General features: G+C 37.6%; 2 protein-coding genes across 4 annotated transcripts; both read left to right on the top strand.

Annotated features, from left to right (window-relative positions):
• The first annotated feature begins 3,062 nt into the window (after positions 1–3,062).
• On the top strand, positions 3,063–12,729 carry LOC105440586. Its single transcript, XM_030982660.1, has 5 exons — positions 3,063–3,296; positions 3,779–3,909; positions 4,605–4,937; positions 7,401–7,577; positions 10,786–12,729. The coding sequence occupies exons 2-5, from the start codon at positions 3,780–3,782 to the stop codon at positions 11,073–11,075; spliced, it is 930 nt and encodes a 309-aa protein (XP_030838520.1). The 5' UTR covers positions 3,063–3,296; position 3,779; the 3' UTR covers positions 11,076–12,729.
• A 3,320-nt stretch (positions 12,730–16,049) lies between these two features.
• On the top strand, positions 16,050–25,701 carry LOC591407 (2-iminobutanoate/2-iminopropanoate deaminase). 3 transcript variants are annotated; one of them, XM_790969.5, is made up of 7 exons: positions 16,087–16,180; positions 19,106–19,311; positions 19,755–19,860; positions 21,309–21,363; positions 22,061–22,129; positions 24,856–24,911; positions 25,565–25,701. In XM_790969.5, exons 2-7 carry the CDS (start codon positions 19,274–19,276, stop codon positions 25,631–25,633), a joined length of 393 nt encoding a protein of 130 aa, XP_796062.4. In that variant the 5' UTR covers positions 16,087–16,180; positions 19,106–19,273; the 3' UTR covers positions 25,634–25,701. The 3 variants fall into 3 exon arrangements, with proteins under 3 accessions (XP_003729764.1, XP_796062.4, XP_030838519.1); XM_030982659.1 differs by having other exon boundaries at positions 19,052–19,311; XM_003729716.3 differs by lacking the exon at positions 19,106–19,311 and having other exon boundaries at positions 16,050–16,180.
• Positions 25,702–27,318: the final 1,617 nt, after the last annotated feature.

The raw sequence follows: 27,318 nt of genomic DNA, 5'->3' as shown, positions 1-27,318 counted from the left end.
TTATGTTAATCTTTGTTTTTTCCTTCTATCACCTTCTCTTATGTTATTCTTTGTTTTAATCATTCTATCACCTTCTATTTCTGTCTTTCCTTATGATATTCTTTGTTTCTTCCTTTTATTCTCATGTTATTCTTTGTTTTTTCCTTCTATCGCCTTCTCTTATGTTATTCTTTGTTTTTATAATTCTATCACTTTCTCTTTTGTTATTCTTTGTTTCTTCCTTCTATTTTTATGTTAATCTTTGTTTTTTTCCTTCTATCAGCTTTTTTTTATGTAATTCTTTGTTTTAAGCATTCTATCACTTTCTCTTTCTGTCTTTCCTTATGTTATTCTTTCTTCCTTCCTTCTATCACCTTCTCTTATGTTATTCTTTGTTTTTAGAATACTATCACTTTCTCTTATGTTATTCTTTGTTTCAATCATTCTATCACTTTCTCTTTTTGTCTTTCCTTATGTTATTTTGTGTTTCTTCCTTCCATCACCTTCCATCATTCTTTGTTTTATTGTTGCGATCTATGCTCAAAACAGCAGTCGACAGTCGGCCGTAAACAATTCCAGAAAGCGCGCGCCGAAGTTGACCTATACTTCCTGGGTCAAACTGCGAGTGTGATACGCAGTGGCTGGGCTCGAAATGAGCTAGAATCAGCGTTGATGAAAAATCGCTTGAACGCTAACCGCAGTGACCTTGTTTTTTGTAACGGCGTTTTGATTTGTGATTCATGTTTGTGATTCTAGCTTCAAAATTTCGATTGAACGCACCCAGAGAGACCGCGCGTATGTGTGAGTGAGTGAGTGAGTGCGTGAGTGAGTGAGTGAGTGCGTGCGTAAGTGGGTGGGTGAGTGAGTGCGTGAGGGGGAGGGGGTGCTTCTACACTTCCCATCACAATGCTTAAGATCCATTTTCTTGACTCATAAATATGGGCCCACCAAGGGGTGCATTGTCTTACATATATAATCCGTTGATCAGTAACACTATTGCTTTTGGTGTTGATGTCATTACAAATAAGTTCGTATAAACTATGTAATTAACAGCTTGAAAAATACCTCTCTGGTGCATGTGAAGGAATTTTCAGAACATACAGTCCCACGCATTGCTTATATGTGCTCCGAATTATACAAAAACCTGGACCAACGTTCTTAACACCTAGAGTCAGCTACTTACAAAGTAATGCTATGGTCACATTACCCAAAAGTAGCCTGCTCGGCGGCCGAGCGGCGAGTTTTTAACCAATTCTGCCCGGCGGCTGCCCGGCTACCGAGCGGCGGCCGCCCAGGCACCGCTCGTTTTTAGGGCATCGCTCGGTCGCCGCTGAAGTTATAGCGCGGAGTTAAAATTTGGGCGGCGCCTGCTCACTTTTCACTCGCAGCCCAAAATACGCTCGGTGCCTGGGCGGTCGCCGCTCGGGCATCGACTTAATCGGTGGGAGATGCCTAATTCCAGCAGCGACCGAGCAGGCTACTGATCGGTCGGTCGCTGCTCTGATTTGTGACCATAGCTTTACTAAATAGGAGTCAACTGGCACCAGGGTATGGTGAAATATATTTCTTGATTTTTTTTTCCCCCGATAAGGCGGGTCAATGTCGCTATTCATAAAGACCGCTATTCATAAGGAAGGCTATTCATAAGGACCGCTATTCGAAATTGGGAACTTCCCAAACCTGCCGTACATATCATTCATAATAGGAGAAGAGGGTCACTATTCATAAAGATATAAGGACCATTATTCATAAGAACCGCTATTTATAAAACGAGGAGAGGGTCGCTATTCATAATACGACGTGAGGGTCGCTATTCATAATACGAAATGAGGGTCGCTATTCATAATACGACAAGAGGGTCGCTATTCATAATACGAAATGAGGCTCGCTATTCATAATGCAGAATGAGGGTCATTCATAATCAAAGAACAGCATTGCTATTCATAACACGAGAAGAGGGTCGCTATTCATAACACAAACGGTCGCTATTTATAAAAACGAGGAGAGGGTCGCTATTCATAATACGAAACGAGGGTCACTATTCATAAAGAAATGGTCCAGCACGCAAGCGATTTCCATGAGGGTAATTGATTTAAATGGTTGTAGTCGGTGATGTTGTAGATGGCGGTGTTGTAGGCGACGTTGAGGGCAGTAATGTATTTAGGTGGTGTTTTAGGCGATGCCGGGGTTGTGTTATAGGCTTGATGTAGGTGGTGTTTTTAGGCGATGTAGTAGGTTGTGCTGTAGGCGAGGTTGTAGGGGGTGTTGTATACAATGCTGGAGGCGGTGTTGGTGGCGGTGATGTAGGTGATGTAAGAGGTGGGAATGTAGGTGGTGGTGGAAGAGGCGGTGTCGTAGTCGTCACTGTTTTTTTTAAGAGACTACAAAATGTCAGCATTCAGCTAACGACTTAGCTCGCGTTACCCGACCTTTTATGAAAACTGCCACTTAATTAAAAAAATTCGGAGGTAATATTCGTAAAATTACCTTCTCTCATCAACAAACGATCTGGTCCAATTACCATATCGTTTGTGACGAAAACCCTACGGCAAATGTACGAAAGGTCGCATGATTTTCCGTTTTTGTTTCACGAAATGACGTGTAACGCGACCACCCGACCGACGGCGATGATTCAAGGTAAGCCCAGCCAATTTGGCCGACCATCCAGACCTCTTTTGATTAGTCAGGAGTACACTGACCAATATATTACTTGGAGATGGGAAATTGCTTTTCGGATATTTGAAGGTGTATACATGTACATAAATATGTTAATACATACAAAATAATTACATTTTAACATAACGTTTATTAACAATCATCAATAATCACAATTTTAAGTTAACAATTAAAATTATACTAAGCTGAGGGAGGCACTTGCAGTTAAAACAGCTTGTTTTAATCTCGTCCATCCATGCACGTTGCTAGTCAGAATGCGAAAATGTTTGCATTTCAATCCTTTTAGACCCCCCCCCCCCCCCCCCCGCAACATGATCGCAGCACGTCACATGGCCCCTATTGTTAGACCCATGCAACGGCACTGAGCGTTAATGTCCATCACTTGAATGCTTTTGGAACTTGTTTACTGAAGCGATTGTCTTCAAATGCCATCCTCTTGGATTTCCAGATTTTTCATTTGAATAAAACATTCAAGTAATTTGCATAATACCTCACGAACTGACGCCTCTGTAATGTACGTGATGAGAGCATAGACACACGAGACATCTCCAAGAGCATGCTAACATAGCAGTCTGGAGAAATCAGAAAGGCGTTTTTCAAATCGATTTCCAGCTATATTAAAGCTTCACCCTGGATTTAAGGTAAGACAAATCTTTTCCAGCTGATCTAAATATTAGGATACTTCACTGTCTTTCCCTGCGTGGTTAGTAAATAAAAGCGGGGGAAAATGTTTGGATTTGTAATCATTATCTTGAGGAACAGTTAAGGTCTCCCTTTAAAAACAGTTGAATATCAGCGATTGAATTTAACTGTGTTGGATATTATCATTATTGTTATTATTATCATTGTTATTATGGCCAATCTTTGAAAATTTAGTATGAGATTCCCTCTTGTATTACGCAGTATACGAGAACTGCAATTAAAGGTGTAGATTCATTACAAGGAAAAGTGCAAGTTGAGGACATTGGGATATTTAATATTAACTTTGAAATATCATTTATTGATGACTTGCCGTGGCGACTTCACATTTCTTTGTATATTAGATAGTAGATAGGTTATCATAATTTATGACACTCTAAATAATGAAAAATATTCATGATTTATTGTTTTTGTTGTTACTCAGAATGGCGAGTGGGCCATCCTACATGCTTATATGCATCTTGATGCTAATGATCGTGAGAGAAGGCGTAGCTTCGTCAGAGTTCCTGAATGACTTCGGTTTGTGTATCGTGGACAAAGCTTTGACATCATCAGGTGAATTCACTACGTTAACTTTTATTTGGTCGGTAATACTTAAGAAGTTAAAATTTATATCGAACTGAGATGTCGTATTTAGTATGATTAAGCTTTATGATATAAGGCCTACTCCAAAAGATATTTTAAAATTTTGATTTGATAGATTTCGTGTAGTTTTTGACAAAATCAGAGCCTTAAGTATTGTAGTAATGCCAAACACAGTTACTCTATATTATAAACGAATTAGTGTTCAACTGTAAGAATAGTCTGAATACGAATTGCATGCATTATGTATTGTTAGGCGTGGAAAACCAAAATAATAGTCCGACGTAGCAACAACTGTTTTATGCATGTAGGCATTGTGACTGTAGCAGGTGAACGTAATAACTCAAAGTTAGATAAAACATGTATCAATAAAAATAGGCCTACATTATGACAACTGTCTTTTCAAGGCTGCTTTTCCAGCAAAAATATGGCAACGAATAGCAATAAGTCTCGGCTCGTCGGCAAATACATAACCCGTTTTTGGTTTTAGAACGAGTATAAATTGGACAAAGCCGTTTTTAAAAATCTGATGCCATTTTTTTTTCTCACGTAAACGACTTTGGATCCTGAGTTTTATTTATGTGCGATTTAACAATGTTTCGTTTATTAATTTATTAATGTTTTATCCTTTACTCACGAAAACTATACTGTGGACGAATGTTAACCAGCCCCGTATTTGATCTTTTCAACGGATCCCGTGGTTGAGAGAGGCTCAGCGGCCAGGTATTCTAAACTTTCCGGTAAGATCGAGATCAATGATGACGGTACTTATCTATTCATTATTCATCGACCTGGATTGGGGATCGCTTTTCAACCACTTCTGCTGGTAGTCGAAGACTGGGGGATAATCGCTTTTACACTGAACAGCGGAGAAAGGGCGACTTTTACCGCTCATGCGTTGGCCGAGTTGAAGAGGGGCAATGTTGTGTATGTGTATAACAAAGCTGACGTCGTTGGAGATGAAAATCGACCTTTTATTTTCTCGGTGTTTCTCCTCTATCGTAAGTTTGAATTACTTTCATTTTTGTGTCCATTGAACCATTTAAGCAAAACGAGTAATATATTAATATTATGACAGAACTGCACTTGGTTAGCTGTTTGCCGGCTTGACACTGATTGGTCGAATTGACTTGACTTGACATAATTCTTAATCGTAAAAACATAAATGTGAGTACTAAAAGGCATTTGGTAAAAAATAATTTTACGAAGACCGTCAAACCTAATTGTTTGGCCTTTACAACGTTGTAGGCCTACCGTTATACAGCTCCGTAGTTTATGGCAGTTAAGATTATTCCGAATACTGTCATGTTTCACCCAATCCGCTGTCATAGCAGACGATTATTCCAATCGGAGTGTTTCTTTATATAGAACAATAATGTATGCATACAACATTTACTCAACTCTCTATTCTCTATTCATTAAATTCAATTTATTCCTTTAAGTGGTCCAATGTACATTCGATTATTTAAAGCGGTCAACGTTAATGACGTAAGACTATGTATGCAAGAACGGGCATTATTAAAGACCTTATCAGATGAAAAAACAACCTTATTTAAGTGGAAAACTGATGATGTACGTAGAATATAAATAAATAGGAATACAAATTATTTACCCTTTCAGGATTGCACAATAGCAATCAAAACCTTATTTTCAACACCCCTCAAAATTATGGGTCAACAGGGGTCAAATTTGCCGAAGTTACAGTGACGACATAACATGTGGACCCGATCGGCTCACCTATACAGTGCTCTATGCATCAAGTTTTTCGTCTTTGTGAATGGCTAATCGTCAACGAAACAGAGTTAAGTCTATTGTCAACCCTGTTTGTTGCCACGGCAGGCAGCCAGTGAAAACGAATTCGTTTAATCAAATTATGGAAATGCAAGCATTACTTTAAGCAAACAGAAGTTTGTTATTCCTGGCTCATTTTTACTGATTGAGGTGTCATATAAAAAGGGCAGAAAATGAACTTTCTAGAAATGCGACTTTCTCTTTGAAATTCAGATACCGCCCTCCAAATGAGTGTTTTTAATCACTCATGCGTGAAATATGCATCACATAAGTTGCATCAAATTAAAGAAGAGGATCTAAGCTTTACAAATATGTGTCATTTCTAAGTTATGATACAAAAACGATAATTCGTTTTTCCAATTTTCAAAGCTTAAGATTTTGAGTTTTCATAAAGCTGAAAACAGTTACTCCTCTGACAGACACTAAAATGGCATGTAATTGATAGTATTCTAATCTATGGCTTATAAACTTTCCGTTGATATAATTCATCTTTTTCTTGTTTCACTCAAGCATCTAGGTATAATGCTGTTTATAGTGCAATAATTATATTTTCGCAAACATGACGCGCTTACACCAAAGATGATAAACAATAATGCTTTTCGCAAATAATTGTTTTACAGCGACCAACATGAACATGTTGCCAAAATAGTTATATGCTTTTCTTACTATCAGGTTATAGTCGTACGCCCTTTGCACACGAGGTGTCTTTTTTATTGCATTACTATGGTTACAACTTCTACAAATCAATTCGAATCTATTAAATTCAATTTGGTTTATTAGAAAAACAAAGTAGTAGTCCAGGCACTAATTACAGAGTGATTTCGGCGATAAAATGGTCTTAAAAAGGATTCTCAATTTAAAAAAACAAATTAATGAATCTGAAATAAAGGTACATCATTAAAATTACATTATCTTTGCAAATTTAAATTTGACTTTTATACAAGTATAAAGCTTTGGAAACAAAACGTTACTGATTATACAAAATAGAAGTACAATAACACTCGAATATTTGGCTGAAAATTAGTTGATGTATCATTATGATGCATTATGAAATAAAAATTATCTAAAATTTATTATTCCAAGATTCATAATTATATGTGAATTAAAACGCAATTTTTGTTTTAAAAATAATGAGACAGAAAATTATACGTTTCGTTATACCAACATAAAGGAAAATTGTGATGTTCAAGAGTTAATGACCAATCGGTATTATAACCATATGGATGAAACACATTAAAGAAATCCTAAAAATGCATTTATAAATCACGTTTTCCCCTTATAAACCTCACACGGCTCGTTAAAGATTGAACACTCATTAACACGTCAGGTAAAATAATGACGCTTCATATACAACATGCTATAGTGGTATACACTATGAACATGACGGACAAAGAAATAGGACAAAATATACAGTTCCTCATTCTACCCTCAACAATTGCTGTGGTAGACAAAGGAATATCCCTTCACTGCTATTTTGTAAAAATGTGTAGAACAGGTGTCATATGCATATTCACCTGTTCTACACATTTTTACTTAATAGCAGTGAAAGGATGTTCCTTTGTCTACCACAGCAATTGTTGAGAGTAGAATGAGGAACTGTATATGGTGTCCTCTTTCTTTGTCCGTCATATTCATAGGACTATTAGTGACAAGTTCTTTAATCTCTCATGCAGACAAGCCGATCGTTTCGTTTCCACGCGCTCGTCAGAGTGCTTTTTCAGTTTATGGCTTGGTCTACATAATAGAGCAGCAACTTGCTGATTCGATGATCGACATGTACGCACCTCCAGACGTCAACATCGGCGACGGATTCGACAGTAGGGCAGGTGTCTTTACAGCCCCCTTCCAAGGTATGCCCTCGTTAAATATTGTTTTCTAATACTTCTATTTTGAAAATGTCGAAACCCTCGGGAAGTGATATTGTTGGAGTGATTGATTTCTTTTCATTTATATAACGTGCACAATACATTTTGCCAGGACATTTTGCAAAACATTAACATTTCTTTTAATACGAATAAATGAATATATATAATCATGAATCCTGTTAATAAACTGGAACGGTGTGCAGCGATTTTTAGCTGGAAGAAAAATGCGCTCTATCAAATACACTTTGGATGAATTTATTTATTTATTTATTTCTGATATTTAGACAGGGTGACTCATTATCATCAATAATGGTGGTCTGCCATGAGGCCCTGTTAACCCTAAAAAGGCCGGGCAATTTGAGGTCTTAGTACGGCCGGGGGGGGGGGGGGGTTATGGCCCCCCTTAAGATCTCCGCGAAAATTTGCATGAATATCAAATGAAGTATATAGAATAATACGATAATTTCCTTTTTTTTGAAAAATTCACTCATTTGCATATTTATGGTAATTTATGCAAATAAGGTCATAAATCACATTTTTACCCATAAATCATAACTTTTTCATATTTAAGCATTCTTTTTCACCACACGTATTCATTAGATCATTTGGAATAATAATACACCACAACAAATTCGGAAGAGCCAGCTTATTCCTTATGTTATCTCTTGTTTTGACAATTTCTTATGTATTTCAATGTTTTGTTAACTTATGTATTTTATTGTTTTTGTTTTATTTAATTTCTTACTACAATTCAACTATTTTGACCCCCAAAACAACCACCTAAACTTTAAACAAGACCCAATAACCAATGTTTAATCTATTTTTAGGAAAAATGACATTTTTAAAGATGCGCAAGACTCGAAAGAAAAAGTCAGCGAGCGGCGGGGCGCCATCCATATGCGTTCCCGAACAATCAGAACAATCGTGGGGGGGGGGGGGCATAATGGCCCCCCGGCCTTATTAGGGTTAAACATAATGAGGTACATTATAGTTTAACAAATCTTGAACATAAATTCATAACAGCAATAAACAATAACTAAGAACATGAATAAACATATATTCAAAGTATTTGGTATCCTCGTAATAAAAGAATGGTTTGTCTGTATTGTTTTGCTTTGCTTTTCGTTCAGAAAACGTTGTTGCATAATTATAATATTTTAATTTAACATTATAGCATAGACAGTAATTAGTTTTTAAATCCGATGAAAAGTAACTATAAGCATATTTCGGTAAGTATTGGACCTTGAAAAAAGGCAACATATACTTTGAGAGTTCAATTGTTATATACATATTTACAACCACAAAATATATTACAGGATAGTAAATTACTGGATAATATGACAAATTAATGCATGTAATCTAGTATAGCAATTGAATGTACACTCTTAAATGGCATTAAAAAATACAAATGTATTTATAACCGATAATAAATTATATGAAATCATTCCTAAAGTTTGAAAAGCAGTATATCGTCCTACATTGACAGTGCTAAGAAAACATACACTATTAACAAAATTCCTCTTGTCATTTTATCTCATTGGGAATCGATAATGTAAGATTGTTTGAACATGTATTTAAAGGTGTCCACAGAGCTTGTCATTCTCAATGATCTGTCCAATTGATTCAATGCTATAATTGAAGAAACGAGGGGCTATGTTTAAAGCATTATGTTATACTTTTGCACAGAAAGTAAACCTTCAACTGCCTGCCTCGTATTATGCTGATATATGTCACTTAGTTTAATTAAACTTTCTTGTAAATAGGATGGCGCCAAATGATGTGTGCATTTGTACATCATACAAACACGCTGAAATTCAAAACGGTTTTCAATTGGCATCCATTTCAGATTGCTAATTAATTCACTGGATGGAGTCTCGTAGCTTTTGTATGAAATTATTCTAGCAGCTCGTTTTTGAACTTTCTTGAGTTTATCCGTTTGTTCCTAATACCGATTTGTCCCCACAGAGGAACAATAATCAAAGTGAAGCAATACGAGTGCATTATACAGTAACTTTAAGATGTTATTGGTAAATATTCCTTAGCTAGATCGTTTTATGAATGTGATGGTTATGTAGGGATTGTTATTTTGGAATGACATGTTTATTGTGCCCAAAGATCAATACAGGTATTATCTTTATTATCTATTGAAATAAATATATTTTACAAGGATATTTAATATCCGCTCCCAGTTAGGAATGAGAGGTTGCCTCACCATTAGGGCTAAAATTGTGTGGAAGGGGGGGGGGAAGGAGGCGCGTACACGAGGGGGGGGGGTTGGGGGGTTGGGGGGGGGGGGTTAACCCCCCCCCCTTTGGTATTTTTTATGTGTGTAACCCCCCCCCCCCTTTGAGGGGTTTTTTTTTTTAATTATTAAACAAAAACAATTCCCATGGCTGACCTAAAAAGGTGACCTTACCCCCCCCCCCCCCCCAACGGAGCCAAATGTCAAATTTTCAAAATTCGAGACCAAAAAAAAAAAATGGCCTCTTACCCCGCTTTTACTGCTTCGTCGGACTGTGGCGTAGGATAGCGTACTCCTGCGTACGCACGACGTACAGTAGCGTAGTGTTGCATATACTTGCGTTCAAAATGCGTCTGGTGTCTACGTTGAAAGTACGCAAAAAATAAACATGTTTAATTCTTTACGTCCATATATCGCGTATCCCTTTGCGTCTCTCAGCGTATAGCTACGTAGGCCAGCGTAGGGCAGCGGACGCTCGGTGTAGTGAGTACGCAACACTACGCAACTCTACATTTCGTCCGGTGTGAAACTCTCTTAACGATATGGTCTTATTGCGCTATTAAAGAGAAGGAGTTCTGCATGGGAAGATGTGAAAAATAATTTGTGAGTGTTATCATTGTTATTATGCAAGTGTGGAAGAACGACATCAGTTATAAAAATGTTCCCTGAACAGCATGGCTCCTAAAATATGGCATGTACCAGCATAACATTCGGGACGGATGTTCGTGTATTATGTCTGTGTACATGCAGTGTTAATTGTAACTTTACTAAGACTGTGCAAATTTCTAATCATTTTGATGATTCCAGAACCTAGCAGTAAACAGTACACCAATACTTATATGCTAGACGATCAACCTTTTCTGATCGATTCCACACCGTTTCTTTCGCAATGCAACTAATGACCAGAACTAAACTTTATCTTCATTAATTCTCACCATTTCATTTTTAAAGGTCTCTATGTGTTTCACCTGGCGTTCACTTTCGTACGCATAGACGATGGGGGAGGATACGTCATCGTAGCTCTTCAAGTGAACGGAGATACCAAAGCGCAGGTGTCTGGTCTTGCTGTTCCAGATGCTGAGATGATGTTTCGATCCACCTCATATGGTCCACCACAGAACAGTGCTATTACTGTAGCTCAGAATCTAAACCAAGGCGATGAAATTACTCTTCGAAAAATCATTGCGCAGGCAGAAGGAATCATTGGATATGTTTCGTTTGTCGGGTACCTCCTTTCCTAACCATACAGCTGCCATTGCGGCCACATAATGTTAACATTACTAATTACACAAGTTTGCAAAATACACGTCGAAGCATTAAATGGAATTGAGAACATACTTGCAGAAAATGTAATTTTCTACTGGCTAGTGTTTTCAAGAATGAAACCACGACTTGTAGATATTGTATTATACTTTATGATTAAGAAAGTAGCCTAGCCTATGTAAACAGAATACTGTTTGTTTTTCCATAGATTATGTTCTTCGCATATCATTCTGTTCGAGCTCTTAAGGCCCGGTCTTAAGATCACGACAGTTTTTATAGCATATGCATGAGGTATAGATCTGGTAAGCAGGGGCGGCGGTTTCTTTTCGAGACCGGGGGGACGAAATGCGAGGGATGAGAGAGCATAGTGGAAACTGTGCTTATACGCCTGTAATACCAACGAAATACAGATTTTCCACAATATTTACTTGTACATTATTTTTGAAAGATATTATGCGAAGGAGCGTAGCGACCGAGCGAGAAGATATTTTCATTTTTTATTGGTCTAAACGCTGCACTCTTCTGCCCTCCATAGCCTAAAAATGTGTTGCAGTCTTTATTTGCTGTACATGTTTTTGATGCACTTTTTCAAATTTCCAGGAGGCAAATTTTACGATCCCTCTAAAAAAAATGAGGGGGGGGGGGGTACACACCATCGGGATCCCCGCACCTGATGGCAAGGCATATTCCCCACGAAATAAATGAAAGATGCAACAAAGAGAAGACAATTGTAGTTATCTAAATGTATTGTGGCCCCCGGGGCACCATCACTTGGGTAAACTACCATTTTTCACCACGTAATAATAATAATGTATTAAACCCTAGTTGTGTAGGAAACCAAACGTTGAATATTATACACTGAAGCAGGGGAGCAAAACCTTCAAGCGGTATCATTTTTTTCATTTTCACTCTATATGAACGAAATTTATTTTGCATTTTACCATAGTACAGATTGTTTAAAGAAGCTCAGAAACTGATCGTTAATTTCGTTCAATTTTTGAAAATAATAAGCCCTACTGAAAATTTATTCAACTGTCTTCTTTTTTCAGTTGCAGTAGGCCTATATAGGCCTACATGCCACCGCCAGGTGTATTTTCGTACTGTTCAGGTACAGAGCAGATGTAGGCCTACGTACAATGTCTGATAAAAGGTACAGTTAACTTCGTCCAAGTAAAAACATCTGCAGGGCGCAAATGAAAAATATATTATATTCGTTGGATTTTGCTCTTGATTTAGTTAGGTAATTACATTTTTTGGAAGGGCTCGTGCCCCTTATACACCTCTAGATACACCCCTAGATACACCCCTAGATACACACAGCGATTAAACAACCCCTGCTCTTCTCCTCTTCTGACCATTCAGGATTTCCTCCGAGTCCATTCATCCCAAGTCCGTTTGATTGATAAGTTGAAAATAGTATCACCATTTTCCCGTTTTTATTGCAGGCTAGATTGAAGTTTTCATCTAGTTCCGGTATATAATTCTTAATTACAAGACTATTGCACACCATTGATTATTTTCCTTAATCACTGTTATTAGTATGTATTTTATACAACATATTTTATTTGTGGTACATCAAAATGATACGATTTTGAGTTTAATAAATTGTTCCAAGAACACAATGAACCACTATTTAGTTGATGCCCTTTGTTTTATTGTCGTTTATTTTAGTATAAAGAGATTGTAGGACATTTATTTAATCAATGCCCTCTCAGTTTTCCTCTGAAAAAAATCATAATAAACTACTTATTAACAAAAAATCCCACATCTTGATTTCTCTTAACCCTCAATATGCCCTCATAAAGAGAGAGAGAGAGAGAGGGGGGGGGGGGGGGGGGGGGAGAGACGGGACGGATCAAAGGTATATCCTATACAGTGTGAGTAAAAACAAAAGTTTAAACCTAGAAAATTGCGAATTATTAAAAATAAAATAAAATATATGAACAGTAAATTATTTTACCTCTTATTAAAGAGTATTTTATCCCAAATCACCTGATATCATGTGTGTACGGTATGTGTTCACGCTTGGATGAACAGGAGACATTGTTTAATAGAGTGCAAAAATCGACTTGCGCCAGTAATGCTTATGTGATGATTGAATAAAACAATTGGGATTTGGACATTAATTCGGTCTTTGCAGATCCAAATAACATATCTAACAAGATTAATCATGCCACACATATCAAATATCAAAGAACATTTTTTTTGCGCGCGCGTGTGTATGTGTGTGTGTGACTTTGCTACTGCAAAAAAGCATATGCAATGCATCTCATTTGATACATTCAATTCATTCTCTCACTTTAATACTTTTGTGCAAGTCGATTTTTCGTTTTCGATGTTTGTTATACCATGGACCTATTACGAATGGACATTCATCGTTTTCTTAATGAATTCATTGTGATTGTCTTCGTCAATGTCGTCTCAATAACATGCTGTACATGTTTCTTCTCTTTGATCTCATCATGGTCGCCGCCAATAAGCCGGGACAGAATCAAGATAGTGATTTTAAACATTTTAATCTACATGCGCAGAAGATAATAACTCGCCTAATCATGGAAAATAGATGTGCAGTTCTGGCTTATAATCGGAAATTGTTGTTCCGTGTACTGTACATGTTTTTTTGTTTTTTTTAAACATGTTGATATTACCAGATAGAGGTTATTTTTGGATTTTTGGGTTGTGATTTAAAATCCAGATTCCCCCTATTTCCTCATAATATTCCAGAGTTACAACGCACAGGGCTGATACAGATCATGGCCTTCTAATTGTTTTAAAAGGTCATATTATGTGTGTGCGAAAGTTTGCGAATCAGTAATAATACATTTCATATCACCAAAATCGTCTGCTTTTCAACTTTGCTGCTTACCATTGGGGATGCTTTTATTTAAGACACACCCTTACAGAGCACACCATCCAAACCAAACCCAAGAGAGGGATACTGCTCCTTTGTCAATGGCCAAAAATGCTTACGCAGTCGTTTTTGTTCAAACAGCTGAATGTTCTCATTAAGATGCACATAATCAGAAGACGGCGACTATCATATAGGATCAAAGAAAGAATCACGTTATATGTCCATCCGTAATAGGTCCATGGTTATACAAACGCCATTTTTGGTACAGGGCTTCATTGGGACCTGCTGAATGATGGTAGGGTAGGAGCCCCCGGCATACATATTCATATATGTGTGATTGGGGGCCCATGGCGTTTGTACAACAACAATTCAATGTTATATTACCTTACAAATTATTTGTGGACTACGAGGCGACGCCCCTGTCCCACACCCTTATTAGTCCAGCCTCTGTACCGTTTTCGTTTAGCGCACCCAATCAGCTGATAAAATAGCACACCCTCAACGTTGAAAGTAGACCTAGCCATTCCTCTAAATCTGGGTCCTGACGGAAATTTGGGGATTGCGTGATCAGTGGAGAGACCGCGCTGTGTGTGGGGGGTAAAAAGAACGAACGGACTGAATCTGGACTACACCCTTATATGATATTCTTGCCGAGGGCTCCTACCCTAATATAGTTCAGTAGGTCCTAAGGAAGCCCTGTACCAAAAATGACATTTGTACAGAAACAAATAAATGTTATATTACCTTACACATTACTTGAGGGTTACGAAGCGATGCCCCCGCCCCAGACCCTTATGTTTGACGGGGGCTCCCACCCTAATATCGTTCAGTAGGTCCTAAGAAAGCCCTGTACCCAAAATGGCATTTGTATACAACAACAAATCAATGTTATAAAATTATTTGGGGCTCCAAAAAGACGCCCCTGCCCCCACACCCATAAATTGAATTTTCGCCAGGGGCTCCTAGCCTAATATCGTTTAGTAAGTCCTAAAAAAGCCCTGTACCAAAAATGGTGCTTTTATCCGGCAAGTAACGATAATCTATAAATTTGACGCTAATTAAGCCACCTGAATAAAAGGGGCACTTATAAGAAAGGGGAGGAGCTCCTTTTTTAATGGGGGCACTCAAGGAAAAGGGCCACTTATTAGAAAGGAAAAGGGGCACATGTAAAAATAAAAGGTGCATTATCCGAGTTAACTGAAAAGGGAGTTATTAAAAGGAAGGGGCACTTCTTACAAAGTAAAAAGGGGCAGTTATCAAAGTAAAATGGGCATCTCTCAGTTTGAATAGGGTAGTTATCGGAGGTGAAGGGGGCACTGATCAAAAGTGAAAAGGGGCACTTCTCGTACTAGAGATTAAAAAGGGCACTTATGAGAATGGAAAATGGACACTTATTGCAAAGTAAAATGGGAACTTGTCGAAGGAAAAGGGACATGTGTCAAAATAAAAAGGGCACACATCAGAGTTGAAAATGGAAATTAGGGGGAATTTCCCTATGTAAAAGGGGGTACTTTTTGGGGTACTTGAAAAAGTAGGGACACTGTGCCCCCTGCCCCCCCCCCCCCCCCTGGTAGGATCGTCTCTGACTGAGGCCCATATTTTATAACGTGTAACTCACAAGACAATGTAAGCCTAATGTGAGTCAAAACAAGTTTACACCTAGAAAATTGCTAATTATTAAAAAAAAAAAATCATCTATGAACAGTAAATTATTATACATCTTATGAAAGAGTGTTTTATCTCTCGCAAACAATGCCTTCTGTTTATCCAAGCGTCAACACATACCACACAAAATTATACTAAATGATTCGGAATGAGACTTTTTCATTTCAATTTTCTAGGTGTAAACTTTTTATGTTGAATAACACTGTATATCACCAGGCACGTACCCAGAGTTAAAAAAGGGGTCTAAAAAAGTTCAACCGATCTTGAATTTTTTTTTTTTTATTTTTTTTTTATGGGGGGGGGGGGGGGGGAAGGGGAACACTGGAGTGCCCCCCCCCCCCCGTGGCTACGTGCCTGTATATCATACGTAAAGAGGAAGAAGGAAAAAAAAAATAAAAAAAAAAAAAAAAAAAATCGGTGCATCACAAAAACAAAAACGCGCATGCGCTGAGAGACTCATTCCAACTCCGCCCCTTTTGTAGATCGGACTTCAACTTTCAAGATGGCTGGAATCGTACGAAAAATTGTCAAAATTACAACTGCACCTGCTGCTATTGGCCCATACAGGTAAGTTGATTTTCAGCTTTTTCTTTTGCTCCTAAATGACTGTACATGTATGTACATTTAAGCTTTACTAGGTTTGTTTTAATTGTTGAAAAATAAAGTTCATCTTTAAACGCCAGACCGTGACCATGGCCTGGTGTACCATGTGAACATGGCAAGATTATTGCTCAACTGTAGGCCTACCGTCAAGCGCGAGCCATTCACCACCGGCCACCTCGGCTCGGAGCGCTAGCACGGTACATCATGAGCTGAGCTGAGCTGAGCTGAGCTGAGCTTAGACCGAATTTTCCGTCTCTTTCGTTCGTTAGCCTCTTATTGGGGTAGGGTCGGCCGGCTCTCTCTTTAGAGACGGAAACCGTGACGGAAACCGTCTATACACATTTCCTTGATAACGCCACGGCCATTTCAGGTCGTAGCATTTTGCCCCCAAAATCCCCAAAATGTCATTTTACCTCGTGTAGACCAGGTCTAGAATCTAGGCCTATATCCAAATGTAAATTAGGCCTAGACGGTCTTAGACCGAATTTTCCGTCTCTTTCGTTTGTTAGCCTCTTATTGGGGTAGGGTCGGCTCTCTCTTTAGAGACGGAAACCGTCTAGACGCCACGGCCATTTCAGGTCGTAGCGTTTTGCCCCCAAAATCCCCCAAAATCCCCCAAAATGTCATTTATTTTTACCTCATGCATTGATTATTTAAAATTAGGAGAAGGTTATACTACATCGGTTCCACTTACCAACTTGACTGAAATAATCCGTTTTATGGTCCCTTTTAAGGAAATTATGGGTCAAAATCGACATCCATGTTGAAATCTTGCAAGCCGTGTTAAACTCTCGCTGCGCACGGAGTCATCTAAATCAATCTCATCCCTTTTAGTCTACGCCGAAGGCAAAACGATTATGAAGGAAAAACTGTGATAACGCCATTACGAACATGTAGATGGCGCATAGTTTTTCCTTCATAATCGTTTTGCCTTCGGCGTAGACTAAAAGGGATGAGATTGATTTAGATGACTCCGTGCGCAGCGAGAGTTTAACACGGCTTGTAAGATTTCAACATGGATGTCGATTTTGACCCATAATTTCCTTAAAAGGGACCATTAAACGGATTATTTCAGTCAAGTTGGTAAGTGGAACCGATGTAGTATAACCTTCTCCTAATTTTAAATAATCAATGCATGAGGTAAAATGACATTTTGGGGGATTTTGGGGGCAAAACGCTACGACCTGAAATGGCCGTGGAGTTATCAAGGGAAAGTGTATAGATGGTTTCCGTCTCTAAAGAGAGAGCCGGCCGACCCTACCCCAATAAGAGGCTAACGAACGAAAGAGACGGAAAATTCGGTCTAAGACGGTCTAGGCTATAATACATCGGTTCCACTTACTAACTTGATTGAAATAATCCGTTTAATGGTCCCTTTTAAGGAAATTATGGGTCAAAATCGACATCCATGTTGAAAATCTTGCAAGCCGTGTTAAACTCTCGCTGCCGTCAATCTCATCCCTTCTAGTCTACGCCGAAGGCAAAATGATTATGAAGGAAAAACTTTGCGCCATCTACACGTTCGTAATGGCGTTATCACACCCGCCTGCACCCCACCGTCGGTACGGTATGCAGGCGTGACGGTATGCAATTGCACTCTAAACTCTACGCGCAAGTCTGCGCATGCACTAAAAAAAATTGTGTGGTAGTACCGTACTGGAAACTATTGCACGCTTCTTCATGAAAAAACGTGGGATAGCCTAATCTCAGTAAATGAATCACATGTGACCGCTCATGACCAATGATTTGATAAGGATATAGAAGTGAGTTGTATAATTTCTACTAGATTCTACTTAACTTCCCAGCTTGACTGTATAATGCGTTTGAATGCGTTTGAATGTCTTTTTTCAGCATTTTTGGGGTCAAAATTGGACTCTGTGTTGACATTCTTGCAGCAGTATTTTAAACTGTTACTGTCAATGGATAGCATCATCTTCCTCATGCGCAGTAACAGTTTAAAATACGGCTGCAAGAATTTCAACACAGAGTTCAATTTCGACCTTCACAGACTCATGCAATCGTGCATTTGCTTGACATAACATTTTGTAAACCTTACCGTTACACACAGAGGCATGTGCTTGCGTCAGCACTGTATGTACATGTACTGCAGCAGACGATATTCACAAGAATTTACATGTCTACCGGTCATTGTTTAAACTAATCAGCTCTAGATACAAAGAATTTTACCCCTGTGTGCAAAGGCTGTAACTATGTAAGATATCTATAGGCATTTGCTGGGTATTTGCTGAGCCTGAGATGAGAATTGTGTTTTCTTATCACTTATTGATCTTATAGCCTAGAGGACATAAAACTAGGGTCTAGGTCTATGTAGTTGTACATATGTAGATTTATTTTCACCCTGACTGTATTGCAATGGGCATGGCATTGGTTTAGGAGTAGATCTTAATCTTGATCTGTATGAGATAGACCCTGTATTAGACCTACAGGTGTACATGGGTCTACCTACAATGTATGTAGATCTAGTCTAACTTGGTAGACTCTTTATTTATTACATTACCCAAGCAATCAAAATTCAAATTATGTGCTCCTGTTTACTCATAGGTGAGAAATGTGATGTTCATATTAAGGGAAAAACACAATCAATGGCCTTTTAGCACATTTTTAATTAATTATGAATAGGGGGTGAAGGATTTGAGCCTGAATGGTCAACTCTCATTGGGATTTGGGAATATAGACATGCAATTGCAAGGGAAAACCTAACTAAAAAGGTAGTCAACTAGTCATAGACCTACAACTCATGTCCTTCTCTGTTAATACTAAAACACCAGAATACTAACAATATGATTCAATAACTTTTTTCTATCTGCTTTGCAGAAATCTGTAATTATCTGGTTGATGTCTTTATCACCTACAATCTACATCTCTTAGGAATCTGCAATTGTAGCACAAAGTCCCAGCAACTTTAAAGGCAGAAGTTTGACAAAGAACTTGTGTTTTGGAAAAGGCTGTAGTCCGCATGGTTAGAGACTCAGAGTCAGAACTGATCATTTTAACTTTACCCTGATCTGAAGTTAGCACAAGAGGGAGGCATTTACTATGAGCTCATTCAGCGAAAACATGAAAATTTCGATCAGGTATTGCTTTATTTCATGTACAGATTTGACCTCACCACCTTGAAATGCAGGAAGGAAGGATGGGGGTCTGGGGGAGGATGATTGTTTAATAAGGGTTAGGTGTATTACAGTTGGATATTGGGTTGAAGTTCAGAGGGGTGTTTCACAAAGCCTTTTTTCAATGACAAATTACAAAAATCTGTGACAAATCTGCTGATAACCAATCAGAAGCAAGGATTTCAGTAGCTTATAACAAAAACTGTAATTTGTCACTGCTGAAAAGTTTTGTGAAACACCCCCAGATGTCATTGAGTGCACTGCAATTGTCATCTTAGCATGTCTCCTACATGGACATGTACATGTACAACTTGCTTCACATAGGCACATATATGGTTAAACATGTTTTGTTATGATTCAAGTTTCATTGTATTGAGGAGTTTTGTTCTATGTTGTTTTGAATGCAGCCAGGCGGTGATAGCAGGGAATACGATGTATTTATCTGGTCAGATTGGTCTCATACCAGGCACCAAGAACATGATTGAAGGAGGAATTGTAGCAGAGACTGAACAGGTAACTCTTTACCAGTTTTGGTTTATGTATGGGACAAACGGTGGGTTGCCATAGTCAACTATTGTCACACAATTACAATTCAAAAATAATTTACTTTCTTTGAAAGCAGAAAAATCAGACAAACTAATCAAAAGAGTTTGAGCAAAATTGGATAACTATTAACCAAGAAAGTATTTAATTTTTAACAAATTGGCAACTCACTCACATGAGTCTGTGATGCCATTGCCTTACTATCCACTATTTTTAAAAATTTTATTGATAATATATTTTGCCAATTTTCATAGTTCCATAGTTTTTCATACTTGAAAAAAAAATCATAACTTCCTCATTAGTTATCCTATTTTTCTCAATGTTTTTGCTCTGTTTCTCTTGTTTTTCTGCATCTATTAAAAGCAAATTATTTTTGGAGTGGACTTGGCCTTTAAAGATAGAGTTGAGTTCTGGTCATGCGATTGCACAGTGAAAAAAATGGTGTGGAATTGATCAGAAAAAGTTGATCATGTAGCATATTGGTGTGCACTGCAAGGTTCTGTAGTCGAAATGATAAGAAATTTGGCACAGTCTTGGTAAAGTAACAAGCACTGTACACAGAAACTGTACATGTATATGGGACTACATAAACATGCAGCATAAAAATTGGGCCTTATTTTTTAAACTGTTACTGGTCATATTTAGAATTTTGGAGCATTTGATGAGCCATGCTTTTCAGGGAACATTTTTTCTCTGATGTTCTTCCATGTACTTGCATAATAACAATGATTTTTCACCTTTCCTCGGAGCTCAACCTTCTCTTAAAAGATAAGGTTGAGTTCTGGTCATGCGATTGCATCGTGAAAGAAACGTTGTGGAATCGATCAGAAAAAGGTTGATCAGTATTGGTGTGTACTGCAAGGTTCTGGCATCATCAAAATGATAAGAAATTTGGCCCAGTCTTGGTAAATTTACAAGCACTGTAAGATGTATATGGGAATACGCACATGTGCGTGACACATGTGTTATATCTAACAGGTCCAAATAGATATAATAATTTACCAAATATATCAATTAGTAGGCGGTTTCTCGGCAAAAAATTGTATGATCAAGTATTAATCAAAACATATTCTTTCACATGATTGGTAATAAGAGCTTCCACTTCATTTTTTGAGAGGGGGGCGTTTCCAAAACTGGTCTTTACCTTTAAGTGTGTATAATTAACTATGACCCCAAACAACGGCAGTGTAGAGGTTCAGTGAGTAGCCCTAGCAGATGGAGTGTTAATGTTGCCTGAAAATTGTGTAAACATGTTTCAGCAACACATGTCCACTCTCTCTAGCAAACATGAAGCCTCATCTCACTTCATGATATGGGATAATTCTTGGTGATAATCAAATAAAATAAGCAAACAATATTTTGTATTTTTACTTGTAACCTAAATTTGTTATGTTCTTTTAATTTCTGTATGTCTCCAGGCTCTGAAAAATATGGGAGAGGTTCTCAAGAGCCAAGGACTCACCTACAATAATGGTAATGTAATTGGTTTCATTTGTTATGCTCTTTCGTAACATAACTGACCCCCTCCCCCCCCAAAAAAAAAAAAAAAAAAAAAAAAAAAAACACAACAACAACGACAAACAAACAACAATGACAACAAAAAGAGTAAGCTGTGGCCTCATACAATGATATGTACTGGGTAAGTTCCATAATTACAATAATGGTGATTACCTGACTGCTAAGAAAGTATAAATGGTTGTTAGAAGTAAGCGAACCTATAGTAATACAGCCTATCGGAACTAATACTTCAACAAGCTTGGCTTTTATTTAGATCATATTTTCTTGTATCATTACTATTTTATTTGTCTTGATTCATTGTATTATGTTATGCATGAGAAATAAAATCATTTGAGTCTTGAATCTTTGAATCATATATTTATTAAGAAGAGATGTAGTATGTAGCTACAGCTGATGGTATGTCCCATTGCATGAACTGACCAGGTATCTGTACAAGTGGTCAGTTTCTTTAACAGTATTCTAATCAAATTCTCCTGCAAGTAACGTGGAGCATCATCATTCATGCCAAGTTTTGTACATACAAAAAGTAATGTGATTGAGTTGGCGATTGTGGAGAGCTATTAAAGAAAAAATAACATTTTAACAACAAACTGAACCTTCTTTTAAAATTTGTATATTTATTGTTTTGACTTGTATTCCATAATTTATTCAGTTGTGAAGACGACTGTACTCATGGCGGATTTAGAGGACTTCCAGAAGATGAATGCTGTTTATTCTAGATGTAAGTAATATCTCAAATGTTTTTCTTGAAAGTTCTTATGCGATTTTGCTCTTGACTAGACAATGGCCCGAATTCACAAAGAACTCTTTGTGAATACCAAGCGAGGATTAAAGCATGGGTTAAATGTAAACCTCTTTTGTGAATTTGGGCCTTTACGATAAACTGTATGAAGTGCAAAATATGTATCACCCTCAATTCTTTTTATATTTTGCCACAACAGTTTGTTTTTAGGCTTTTAGTGTAATATGTAATGTATGAATACAGCATAACAGTGACACCATATTTACAGATATGTTCTACAACAAATATATTTTTAAACAAGTTTAATCATGTTTCAGCTTTCATTGATTTTCTTATATTTTAAGAACTGAATTATTCATATCCTTAGTAGATTTGATGTTTTTTGTAACTCAACGATGGATGGTGGATCGGTTCAGTGAATTAGGGCCTTTGTTAAATACTTTTATACCAAGAAACATAAGTCGGGACAAATCAATTTTGACACTCTTAAAAAATGACAAAACTTGGTAAGGGTATGAATAATTTAGTTTTTGTCTCGCCTGCGTAGCAAAAAAGCGAGACATACATGTAGGCGCCGCTTTTCCGGTGACGGTGGCGACGTCGGCGGCGTCAACATCAAAAACTTAACCTAAGGTTAAGTTTTTGAATTTTCAATATAATTTTGAAAGTATAAGTTCTTAGTCAATGAAACTTGGACTATAGGGTTATCAAGTATCCCCAATCATGTGAGTAGAATTTCAGGTCACAAAGTCAAGGCCAAAGGTCATTTCAGGTCAACAGACTTGGACTATGTTGTGGCATCATCATCAAAATCTTAACCTAGGGCTAAGGTTTTGAATTTTTTATATAATTTTGAATGTTTAAGTTCTTAGTCAATGAAACTTGGACTATAGGGTTATCAAGTATCCCCAATCAAGTGATCAGTATTTCAGGTCACTAAGTTAACGTCAAAGGTCATTTTAGGTCAACACACTTAAAATTTGTTGTGGCATCAACATCAAGATTTTGAATTTTTAGCATATTTTCAAAATTGTTTGTTCAAATTCCATGTAACTTGTACACAAGGGTTATCAAGTATCACAAATCATATGACACAAATTCCAGGTCACAAGGTCAAAGGTCATTTTAGGTCAGTAGACTTGGATTATGTTTTCAAAACTTAATATGAGAATTAATAAATCATTTTTTTATATTAATTTGTTCATATTTCATTCAAGTTATCGATCGTGGTACAATTAATATTAAATAATTCTTTTGATGATTCTTAGTCAATATTCACTTCAAAATGCTGATTATATTCAAAAGGATTTCATTTTGTGGGGCCTGCTAATGGGTCACCGTGCCTATAAATAATGTTCCAACCTCAATTTTTCATCATATCGAATTGCGTAATGCAGGCGAGACCGCCGAGAGCGTTTCCCTTGTTAACTGTAAGATTTTAGTAGTTTTGTGGCCAGGACTGAAATCCTCTAGCTTGTTATTCAGAGAGTGGTTACTTCAATCCCCTAGATCACAGTCACCATACCACCCGATCCCCTAGACCACAGTCACCATACCACCCGATCCCCTAGACCACAGTCACCATACCACCCGATCCCCTAGACCACAGTCACCATACCACCCGATCCCCTAGACCACAGTCGCCATACCACCCGATCCCCTAGACCACAGTCACCATACCACCCGATCCCCTAGACCACAGTCACCATACCACCCGATCCCCTAGACCACAGTCACCATACCACCCGATCCCCTAGACCACAGTCGCCATACCACCCGATCCCCTAGACCAGTCACCATACCACCCGATCCCCTAGACCACAGTCACCATACCACCCGATCCCCTAGACCACAGTCACCATACCACCCGATCCCCTAGACCACAGTCACCATACCACCCTATCCCCTAGACCACAGTCACCATACCACCCGATCCCCTAGACCACAGTCACCATACCACCCAATCCCCTAGACCACAGTCACCATACCACCCAATCCCTAGACCACAGTCACCATACCACCCGATCCCCTAGACCACAGTCACCATACCACCCAATCCCCTAGACCACAGTCACCATACCACCCAATCCCCTAGACCACAGTCACCATACCACCCGATCCCCTAGACCACAGTCACCATACCACCCGATCCCCTAGACCACAGTCATCATACCACCCGATCCCCTAGACCACAGTTACCATACCACCTACACATATTCTTCCAAATCATCCTGATCATTCTAGGGCTTTTCTAATAATCCTGGGTGATTAATTCCAGTCTTAAGTTTGAACCTTTCATTCTCTATGTTTTTCGACTGCCTACATGTATACTTGTGTCAATACAATGTATTTAATGCTTACTTGTAATAGAATACCGGTATATGGTTCTTGAACATAACCTATTGATTCTACATGCATGTACATGTATCAAGGCCTCCTGGCTAAATCTGCATGTTTTATACTTTTGATTTTGGGGTTGAAATATTTCTGAAATGAAACTTTCACAAATTTCCCTAGAGATTAAGATTTCCATGGGTTTTGTACTGCAAAATAATTGAAGAATAATTGTGAATTATTTCAATTTGTGAATGTTTTTTGCTACTAGCTTTCCAATATATTGATTTAAATAACAAAGTTTAACTACCTGAATGTGTTTGCTGTGCCTATTGATATAATTGTGTTATATATATATTCTCCATTTCTAGTTTTTCCCAAAAATCCTCCTGCTAGAGCTGCCTATCAAGTTGCCCGTCTCCCATTGGTAAGTACATGTATTGTGTAATCCACACAGTGGGCAAAACAAATCATTGACTACATGTATACTTTTTGATTATGTCTGCTAAGAAATGTTCTTCCTTCATCATACATAGTTGAAGTTATTTGAGATATCTGATGTGGAGGACTATGATGAGACTTGAAATAACTACATTACAAGTTTACAACCCAAACAAAATTAGTTTGAACCAGTTGTTGACAGTACAAGAGATATAACTGGTTGTGGTATAAGACAAATGTTTGTCATATCAAGTCAAACTACATCATGTAAATACATTGAGTTAAGTCCCGGGCCCTGTTTCATTAAACTCCTTATTGATGACAATTGCAAGATATACTATATGTCTATGACCAATCTGTTCGTAGGCAATCAAATGCAAGGATTTCAATAGTTTACTCTCATTGATAACAAGTTCTATGAACTTGGGCCTGATATATAGGTCTAAACTAATTGCATTCCTTCATTAATATGCTGCTGTTTTATGTCCAATTTCCTTTCATTAAGCTGTCTAAACGTGCATTATTCCTTTTGATGAATTTGAGGTGTGGACCATTTTGCACCAACCTATGACACACAATATTCAGCTGTCTTCTTGCAGGAGTTCTTCAGATATTGTTTATCTTCTGTTTTGTTTGCAGGATGGTCAAGTAGAGATTGAAGCTATAGCTGTTATTGGTCATATTGTAGATGATATGAGCCACCTGTGATCTGAGGTCAACATGAATCACTTTGCTTAGCAACTATGAGGAAGTTTTCAGATAGCACATGGTACAAATGACCCCAAATATCCACAGATCTTTTACACATGGAGAAGTTCCACTTTGAGCATATTAGAATAAAAACTGCCAAAGTCCTAGATGTGCTTCATGAATACCTTTTGTTTGCCCTCTTGAAAAGAATACTTCCGTATCATAGAATGTACCATTGGTGCATAAATGAATAATGTTACAAAACTTTCATGAGCGCATATCCAGTATTCATCTCTGTGTGTTTTACCTTTTTGGTACAAATGACCTTTATCTGCCCATGCGCAGATTGTATCTGTAAACTCCCTTATTCTAATTTTGCCTAATCATAGTCATATGCACCTGGATCAAATCTGTGCTGAGGAAATCATTTATATCTTTTGAATGAAACTTAGCTCACCATTAAAATTTAGGAAGATCACCTTTATGACATGTATTTCAAAATGATGAATATGTGTATGAAAAGGAAAGGACATTCCAAATAGGATACAACACAATCTTGGTCAAAGAAATTGGTTGTGAAATTAGTGAATATCTTAGCCCATATGTCTTCCAAATATAAAGATAACCACAATTCATGGACTGACATGATTCTTCAAGCAATTTTAAACAAATCAAGTATTGGGGAAAATCGATTAGAAAGAGTCAAATATGCTCTTACAATGTTTATCGCTTAAGGGTCAATTCGTTCCTATTTTCACGAAGTGACGGTAGTGAGGAAAATATGCATGCAAATTGTATGCGATTTTCATTCACTACCCTCACTTTGTGAAAATAGGAACAAATTGTCGTCAGAAAAGATTAATTTCCACGCTTTTTCATCCAACATTAATATCAGTTATATTGCTAGTCCGAGTGAAGTACAGGAAATCAGTATATGAAACGGTCATTGGTCATTTGTCGACATTCTATTCAAATTCACGTTTAATTTAATACATGTTTTTCAATAGTGTTGGCAAACTTGTACTTATGACAGTGTCATGAATTGCTGCCCATTATTATAAGTTTTGAAGAAAATATTATGCATTTCATGACCTGTTTTTAAAAGGAGATATTTAGTTTATCTTTGTGGACAAGATTTGATTGAATATGTTTTAAAATGGATCTGAAAACAAAAAAATATTCTTGAATTCTGTGGCATCAGGTATTGTGATGTAATAATAATAATATATTGACAGTCCTACACATGTACATGCTTGTCAAACTTGATGATTAAAGAATTACTGTATGACAGTTTTTGACAGGACTTTATGGACGACAATCATGTAATACATTATTTAGATAATGTTTGCATATAATACCAAGCATGGTATTATACAGTACAATATGTTGCCATGTATAGTGTATGTCATTATATATTCGAAATGACTATATTTTTTTCTTTTCAAATTAATATATGTATGGAATATTGAATGAATGCATTTGTGTCTTTTGTTACTGGTAGTGGAATGGTTAAGCATGGATAGAAGGTCTGGGTGACAGGTGGAAGATAAATGAAAGATTATGAGATGGAGGGAGGGCTGGAGGGATGAACAGAGAGAGAGAGACAGAGACAGAGACAGAGAAAGAGAGAGATTTGGGGAGGGGGCGGGAGACAAGAGAAGAATAGAGAGAGAGAGGATAGTGGAGGGGACAAAAGGAACAAG

The sequence above is a fragment of the Strongylocentrotus purpuratus genome, unplaced genomic scaffold (genome assembly GCF_000002235.5).
Source record: "Strongylocentrotus purpuratus isolate Spur 01 unplaced genomic scaffold, Spur_5.0 spur5_scaffold_13, whole genome shotgun sequence".
Classification (NCBI taxonomy): Eukaryota; Metazoa; Echinodermata; class Echinoidea; order Camarodonta; family Strongylocentrotidae; genus Strongylocentrotus; species Strongylocentrotus purpuratus.
Note: the sequence above shows the minus strand (reverse complement) of the source record. Positions and strands in the feature narration are given on the sequence as shown.

Coding starts and splice junctions, on each gene's coding strand:
- LOC105440586 (XM_030982660.1), top strand. CDS start 3,780: ATGGCGAGTGGGCCATCCTACATGCTTATATGCATCTTGATGCTAATG. Junction 3,910..4,604: donor CAAAGCTTTGACATCATCAG/GTGAATTCACTA, acceptor AATGTTAACCAG/CCCCGTATTTGATCTTTTCA. Junction 4,938..7,400: donor CTCGGTGTTTCTCCTCTATC/GTAAGTTTGAAT, acceptor TCTCTCATGCAG/ACAAGCCGATCGTTTCGTTT.
- LOC591407 (XM_003729716.3), top strand. CDS start 16,116: ATGGCTGGAATCGTACGAAAAATTGTCAAAATTACAACTGCACCTGCT. Junction 19,861..21,308: donor TTGTAGCAGAGACTGAACAG/GTAACTCTTTAC, acceptor GTATGTCTCCAG/GCTCTGAAAAATATGGGAGA. Junction 22,130..24,855: donor GAATGCTGTTTATTCTAGAT/GTAAGTAATATC, acceptor CTCCATTTCTAG/TTTTTCCCAAAAATCCTCCT.